At 34.9% G+C, this 8001-nt stretch overlaps 1 protein-coding gene across 1 annotated transcript; it reads right to left on the bottom strand.

Annotated features, from left to right (window-relative positions):
- Positions 1-4633: 4633 nt before the first annotated feature.
- Positions 4634-7662, bottom strand: LOC105117152 (uncharacterized). The gene is made up of 7 exons (XM_011014721.1): positions 7370-7662; positions 7165-7269; positions 6619-7067; positions 6417-6526; positions 6153-6295; positions 5580-6071; positions 4634-5477 (listed from the first exon to the last, which is right to left on the bottom strand). The coding sequence occupies exons 1-7, from the start codon at positions 7598-7600 to the stop codon at positions 4833-4835; spliced, it is 2175 nt and encodes a 724-aa protein (XP_011013023.1). The 5' UTR covers positions 7601-7662; the 3' UTR covers positions 4634-4832.
- Positions 7663-8001: the final 339 nt, after the last annotated feature.

The following is an 8001-nucleotide window of genomic DNA, read 5'->3' as shown; positions in this document are numbered from 1 at the left end:
TAGTAGTAGTAGTAGTAGTAGTAGTAGTAGTAGTAGTAGTAGTAGTAGTAGTAGTAGTAGTAGTAGTAGTAGTAGTAGTAGTAGTAGTAGTAGTAGTAGTAGTAGTAGTAGTAGTAGTAGTAGTAGTAGTAGTAGTAGTAGTAGTAGTAGTAGTAGTAGTAGTAGTAGTAGTAGTAGTACTAATAATAATAATAATAAAGAAATAGAAGAAGAAGAAGAAGATGAGAACTTTGAGATGGAATATTAATGTAACGATTAAACAATGATAATAACAAATGTCAAGGTTAGAGGTTCCACTAATGGTATATCAAACAAGTATAGTATAAACTCTTATTATTGAATTGGAAACCACACACAAAGGAGGTTCCAATCAGATTATATATTGTTAACATGATTACATTAGTCATCTTATTCGATTAATGCTAATACTTGTAAATCTCGTCAAGCATTCATGATTATAACTTATGTTAACAACAAATCAAGTTCCTTTCATAGCTCAGGTGTCGGTTATACCATACATTATGGGCTATGAAAGTGCCAAGCATTTGTTGTACCAAGTGTTATACAACATAAATCAAGATTAGTCATTTAACAAGCAAAGTATTAAAGAGTGAACAAGATAACAAATATAAAACATGTTAGTATCAAACATTAAAGTTCATATTAAGTTTACATTATACTTATTCTTACACTATTAGTGTAGCCTTTTCACCTTGACATAACTAAGTTAGCTAGACATAATGAAAGAAAGCAAAATAGATAAACAAAATAAGAACATAAAAGTTAACTAAGTAATGGAAAAGAAATGAAAGGCATAAACTTGATATTAATGAAAACAAAGCATAAGCAATACAAAAAAATACAAAAAAGAGAAAGCAAGAGCATGATCTTGATCTGGAAACCAAGATGCCTAAATGCATGGCAAATGCCTCCTTTTATAGGCCAAAATTGGGAACTAATGATTTGATGACTAATTGATGAGTGGGTGACCAACTCTTGACTTGGTGATAATCCTTATCTTCTCTTGTCTGCCAAAAACATCATTGATAACGTCAAAATTGGAACCACTTGAAAACATGAAAGTTGTAAGAAATTGTCTCAGCATTCTTATGTAAAAACTTAAGGTCATTTGAACTTCTAGAACTCTAGATATGGGCCTAACACTGAACAATGCTCAGGCTGGAGGATAAATTCAGACTTCTTTATTGTTACTACAATTTGGACTTGAAAATAGTTTTTTAAGTCTTGGGCTCTATATGAAAGTTGTAGGTCTATGTCTTACCTTTCCAGCCATATAAAGTAGACCTAAATTTGAGATCTACAGCTCCAGATAGGACCCAATTACCGAACAGTGTTCCAGTTTGGACTACATCGGCATCTCTTTTCTAAGTTTAGCCATCTCTTTGTCCTTTCCATTTTAGTTCTTAAATTCATTAATCAATCCTTTTATTTATGTGATAGGCCTACATTTAAAATAAACATTTAGCACAAATTAAAGGTATCTTATATTATTAGATATGTTATTATAAAACATGCTTTAATTAAGGAGTTATTCATACTTCAAGTGCAAAATGATGATATAAAACCTCGATAAAAAATGCACTTTTAAGTACTAATCAAGCACATTGGAAGAGGTCTTTCATATTTCCTCTTGGGTCCAACTGCACATTCAATATAAACCTATAGGTTTGTTAAATGTTAATGGTTTTTATGATAAATTGTTGTCTTTTCTTGATCATGTTGTGGAACAGGAATTTCTAACATCTTCGGCACGACAAATCATAATCTCTTCTACTACAGCTGAATAATTGATTGACCAACTACAATCTTTCACTCCTGTAATTGATCCCTTAATGAGTCGTATAAATTGGTTAATTAAGGAAAGCCGTAAAAAGATTAGATTGGATTTGAGCCTTCGTTTGTGAATCCTTGTGTCTTTTGGTTTTCTTGATAGTATATTATTTTGTGTTTTGTTGTTTTTATATTTGTTTAAGTTTGTCAGTAGTTTTTGTTTCAGATAATGTCTTCTATACTCTATCTTTCTATCTTAGAACATTGAGGACAATGTATCATTTTGGTTGGGGGAAGAGGGTAGTAGTAAAAAAAACTAACTACTTTTGTTTTTAATAAAACTATTTGATAAAATTGTTATTACTAGGATGACATAGTAAGGGAGAATTTTATTGACTATTAAGATGCATCTTAGTAAATATTTTGCAGTGGTTGTTTGCAATATTCATAAAAAGGTCTATCACATACTTCTCTTGAAATATTCAAGTTTACAAACTCTCACATTAGTATTAATTGATTCTACTCATGTACTCATTTAACAAGTATTCTTCAATCTTCATTTTCACACACACTTTAACATATGATTGTGGGTTACACATTAGATTATTACATTGTTTTGTTCTTTTATTAAAGGTAACAACTAAAGAAAATGGATAATATATAATTTGTAAAAAATAAAAAATAAAAAATAATGATAATAAAAATATAAATAAGTTTGGTTTCGTAGCTTTCTTAACCTAAGCAATTAAGCCCGAAGGGGTGTTTTAATACCTATTGGCCCAACATTTGTTCCATGGGTTGAGGAAAAAAGTTTAAGGGAAGTAAACATTGCATTATTTATGTATCAGTATTAGCAACCTGAGTTACTAAGCTCATAGAGGTGTCTCAATACCTAATGCCCAAAGACTAACTGGTTTAGGAGTTATTAACCGAAAGCTCGTTATATGAGTTAAAAATGTATTGTGTTTTAAGTTATATATATATATATTTCAACCCAAGGATGTTAACCTTAAGCAAAACTTAAACATTACAAAAATATATAGAGAAAGAGCAAGAACATGATCTTGATCTAAAAATCAAAATGCTTAAATGCATGGAAAATGGCTTTCTTTTATAGGCCAAAATTAGAAACAAATGATTGATGATTAATTGATGAGTGGGTGGCTAACTTTTGACTTGATGACAATCCCTATCTCCTTGTTTGAACAAAATGTCCTTAATAATGTCAGAATTTAAAAAGACTTAGCTTTTTAGGAAACAAAATTGAGGTCATTTAAACTTCTAAAACTCGAGATATGGGTTGAACACTAAACAATATCTAGGTTACAGGATAGATTCGAACTTCTCCATTATTGCTAAGATTTGGACTTCCAAACAGTAAAATTAAGTCTTGCCTTCCATATGAAAGTTTTAGACTTATGTCTTCGCATTCCATTCATATAAAGCAGACCTAAATCCAAGTTCTATAGCTCTATTTATGATCCAATTATCGAACAGTGTTCCAGTTTGGACTTACCCAGCATTTCTTTTCTAAGCTTCACCCTCTCTTTGTCTTCTCAATGTCAGTAGTTAAACTTATCAATCAATCCTTTGATTTATGTGATAGACCTTCATTTAAGATGAATATTTACAATAAATTAAAGGTATCTTATAGTATCAAACTTGTTATTATAAAATATATTTTAGTTTAAAAGTTATTAATATTTCAATTGCAAAATACTAATATAAAACCTTTATAAAAATACACTTTTAAGTACTAATCAAGGTGGTAGCTATTTGTTGCAAAACAATGCATAAGAAAAATGAAGAAATGGAGGAGGGGAAGAGGAAGGTTGATCACGAGGTCACAAACTAAATATTACTGACAGAACAAACTATAAAATTATTTTGTCGGTCATTCTGTTGGTACAAATACGAGTAGTACAATTTGATTTTTTGGAATCCCACTATAATTCTCTTCATAATTCCCTTGATATATACCGAGTAAATTTTTTTATCGACATATTTATGAACATAGTTTAAATTTTTTTTATCGACATAATTATGAACATACTTTACCACAGAGTTAATGCTATGGGTGATTACATTTGTAAAAGTTACAAGTTATGGAGTTTATGCTTTATTTTCTCATTACAATTCTATTAGTATATACTAGGAGATTTTTCTTGTTAAATTTTCACCGATATTAGTGTTTACTGATAGATATAGAAATAAAAAATCATATAAATAAAGTTTACCATAATATACAACTGAAAAATTTAAACAATGATTACATTTGTAAATAGCAATTTTTGAGTAGCTTATAAGTTTTATTCATTAATTCGACATTACACTTTTCAAGTTTTTTTTTTCATTAGTAAGTTCTATAATATATTTGATGTGATTTTTTATTAGACTTTGACCATTAGTTTACAAAAAAAATATAAAAAAATAAAGAAAGTACTATTAGCATAAAAAGACATATCTCGAAGTAAGATTTGAGGCATTTTCTTTTGAAAATATGTAATGTTTCAATAGGAGAGTGATGATTTAGAGTTTTTATTGAGAAAAAATTGTGATCCAAGTGAAAAACAAAACACAAATTAGGTAGACTATTTTTCCTAGCTTTCACCGTTATACAAGAGCCACGCACAAATATATATATTTTTTATTTTTCAAGAAAATATTTTTTTTCCTTTAACAATCTTTTTCAGTGCAAATAGAACTTTGAAAAATTATTTTTGCTTTTAATCTTTTAATAATTTTTTTTAGGTTCACACTGCTGTTGACTCTTTTAGGTGAAGGCTAGCTAGGAAGCTGTACAAAATGTATGTGTGCAGTTAGAGAAAAAGAAGCCAGGAACTGTGGAAAGTCTCCACAACATAGAATATACTAAAATTTATTTTATGGTGTGGAATATCAAATGCAAGGTCAAAATACTGCGCGTCATCGCTGGGCGTCATGCCTCACAGCGCTTTAAAATAGAAAAGAAAGAAAAGAGCGCGCTCAACAATATTATTTAGTGCCAGTATGAGCTCCAAGGAAGCGTAGCAGTTGATCATTTACTTGGAGAGCTCGTCTGGTATGACCTCATCATGGCAGCAAAGGAATGTGGAGAATTTCTCCATGGCGCTGTTGCACTCTGGGCATTTCATGGTCTCAGGGATCCTACCCGTTGTCATTGGGAAATCAAAACGGCAGCAAGGACGAGCAATGCCGCGGAGCTGGAAGTGGTGATCTTGGAAGGCCATATCAAAGCCCTTGACAGGCACTTGTTCCTTCCACAAGTCATACTCAAGCAATGTTTGCAAAACTGTGGTTTTGTGACCGTTGACCACAACATTAGACCCCTTGCTAAGCACAGCCCATCCACCTTCTCTGCCGTAGCTAAGCAATTTCTTGATTTCTTGCATCATAGGATCATGGTCATCAAGCTTGCCTAACTGAATCTTGGAGTTCAGCATGCTCTCTAGCCTGGTCCAAAAGAACCACATCATGGTAAGGTCTTGCCAGACATAACTGAGCTTCTCCACGGTGATTGTCGCTATGACTTGCCGGATTTTCTCCCTTTTGCTGCTCTTCCCCACGTAAACCATCTCCAGGGGAATGCGGGCTGCCTGCGCCACAGCACGTGCGCTGCTTGTGAACTTCCTCACCCATTCATCGTCGTCTCCTCCGTACAAGAAAATGTACTTTCCTTCGTTGATCTGATGACCAAAAAAATTAATATTGAATCAAATGTCAACACGATTACACACACACACACGTATAATGTATGTATATTTGGATTGATTCTATAATGAATTTACCCAATTAAGAATCACTGGGTCAATGCCATCAACTAGAAGCTCAAGCCTCCATGTCTCATCCTTCCAGAGAGATTCCTCTCTCAAGCTAGTGAAAGGGAAGGCATTGCTTCCCCAAATCCACATCATGTGGAGTGCATTTGGGCAAATCACCTTGCCTTGAGGGTCAAGCACCACAAGAATAGGCTTGTTCCGGAAGTGCCACGCCTCCTTGATGAACCTCATGACTGCCTTCTCAATCAGTGAAGGGTGGTACACTGTGAACCATGGCATTGAAGACTGCATGCTTTCAAATTTCCCCTTCATTGGATCACTCCACTGCACTGAACGGTCCACAATTGGGACCCAGACCACCTCATACTGACTATCCAGCCTAGGTCCGTGATGCCTGGATTCGTTGTATATCTGTTCAAGAATTGAAAGCTCATCGGTTGACATGTCAAGGCCAGAAATGAGCAATAGCACATTTTTCCTTCTTAGCACATCAAGATGGACCTGTTAAATTCAGAAGGAAGTATGAGACACGTTTTACAATGCATTGATAACATAAATAGAAGAAATGGTAGAAAAGCGAACTCTTTTCTTTGAAGAACCATCTATAAGTGGCTGGATATCATCCTTGGCATAAATCAGGGCCTTTAGGACCTTCATGTTGTCAATGTGGATCGTTTCAAAGAGATTCTTTAGCATTTGAAAGGATTCAACATTCCTCTTTTCATCTGCATCAAACACCATTGGTTTTATAAGCTTTCTCGATCCATCTTCGTACAATATTTTCCTGTTTTCTTATTACCTATCCAACACATGATAGCATAATAAAAAAGTTGACGAGGTGCAGACCTATGTATTGGTAGCAAGTATCCAATTGCTTCCTGAGATGGTCAAGTATGTTGCTGAGTTTGTGAGCCAAGGTGGATAGCTCCCATGCGGCAGTGGTTGATATAGAAAAGCTGGAATAGGTGAAGGAGAATGTTACAAGGAATACATGCATCATGTAATATATGGCTCAATTAATTAAAGATGGTGGACTAGAAAAGCATACTCGTGTCCCATAGTAGTGAGGCTAGTAATCTGAGCCGCACAAGCCACAACACTCCTCATGGTCCAGTAGACAGCAGAAGGGATATGGGCCATGGCTGTGGACAATGCTGGTACTTCATTAGAAATGTACGCTGGCGGTAGATCCTTGAACTCAACCACGCACCTAGCCACGTCCATCATGACCTTGATCAGATTGTTAATGGCATCGAAGCGAAGCTTCAAGGGACCTGTTTGTTCCATGATTCTAGGCAGTTGCCTGAGGATTGCCATGGATTTAGCAAGATCGTTTGATGAGTAAATCTGGGCAAGCAGCCAGAAGTCTCCATAATTCAAGGCAAAAGCTGACAAGGTGAGCACAAGCTTGGCATCCCAGGAATAGCTTGTGAGCATGTTGAAAAGTGAGACAGTTGTGGCGTGGGCATCTGTCCCGCCCAGTGCCTTGTAGGCAATCTGCATCAAATTAAAAACTCGAAATTTAAAAATTGTCATCGATTCTTTAGGTCATTGCCTATCTATCATATATTATAATTGGAAGACATTGTATAACCTCGCTGGAAATTCTATCTATAGTATACGACAGTGCATCGAGCATTGAAACAAAATTGACATGGTATGTCTTGTCCTCCTCCATTTCAGCGGGGGCCTGGGAATTCTGCGTTATCAGAAGTGATCAGGAACATAAAAAGAACAAAATATAATAGAGTTAAGTTGATATACAGATTAATTTCCAGGGATGAGTTTTAGTAGTATACCGTCAGAGAGGAGTCAATTTGCAGGGTGGCACGTTTGAGGATGTCTTCAACAAGGAGGAGAAGAGGTTTGACATCAACCTCTCGGCCATCAGGAGCATGAGTTCCTACAATTTGTTTCATCATCACATTGTCATCAGACATTGTTAGCATGCTGCCGCGGTCACTCTTGATCAGTTGCTGGCTCGCATTAAAACCCTGGGCAGGGAACCTGAGAGGAAGGCTTGATGCCATTTTGATCAGCAATGGATTCTTTGGGTTATGGGGAAGAAGTAGAGAAGATTGGCTTGTGTGTCTTTGTTCCATATTTGGCATATCTATTTATAATATTAGAAATTGAATAAAGCTCACTTGAATCAGCTTCCTTACTTCCTTCGTAATCAAAATATTAGGGACGTTAAAGAGAAGGCTATACTTTTGTGGTCCCTACGTCTACCCTTCTTCCTCGTTACTTTATATAACATGGATTTTACCCTACAAATCCGATACAACTCCATTACAATAATTCCAAATTCCCTTTTCATATTAACTCCCTTTTCTAGCTTTTGTATTCTTGACATTTTCCTCTCTACTCTTTTAATTCTCTCCTCACCTCACTTGCGATCTGCCAGATAGAAGAAAAGAAATGAAAAGAG

This window comes from Populus euphratica, unplaced genomic scaffold, assembly GCF_000495115.2.
Source record: "Populus euphratica unplaced genomic scaffold, PopEup_1.0 scaffold1193.1, whole genome shotgun sequence".
In the NCBI taxonomy this organism is placed as follows: domain Eukaryota; kingdom Viridiplantae; phylum Streptophyta; class Magnoliopsida; order Malpighiales; family Salicaceae; genus Populus; species Populus euphratica.
This window is presented reverse-complemented; position numbering and strand designations above follow the sequence as displayed.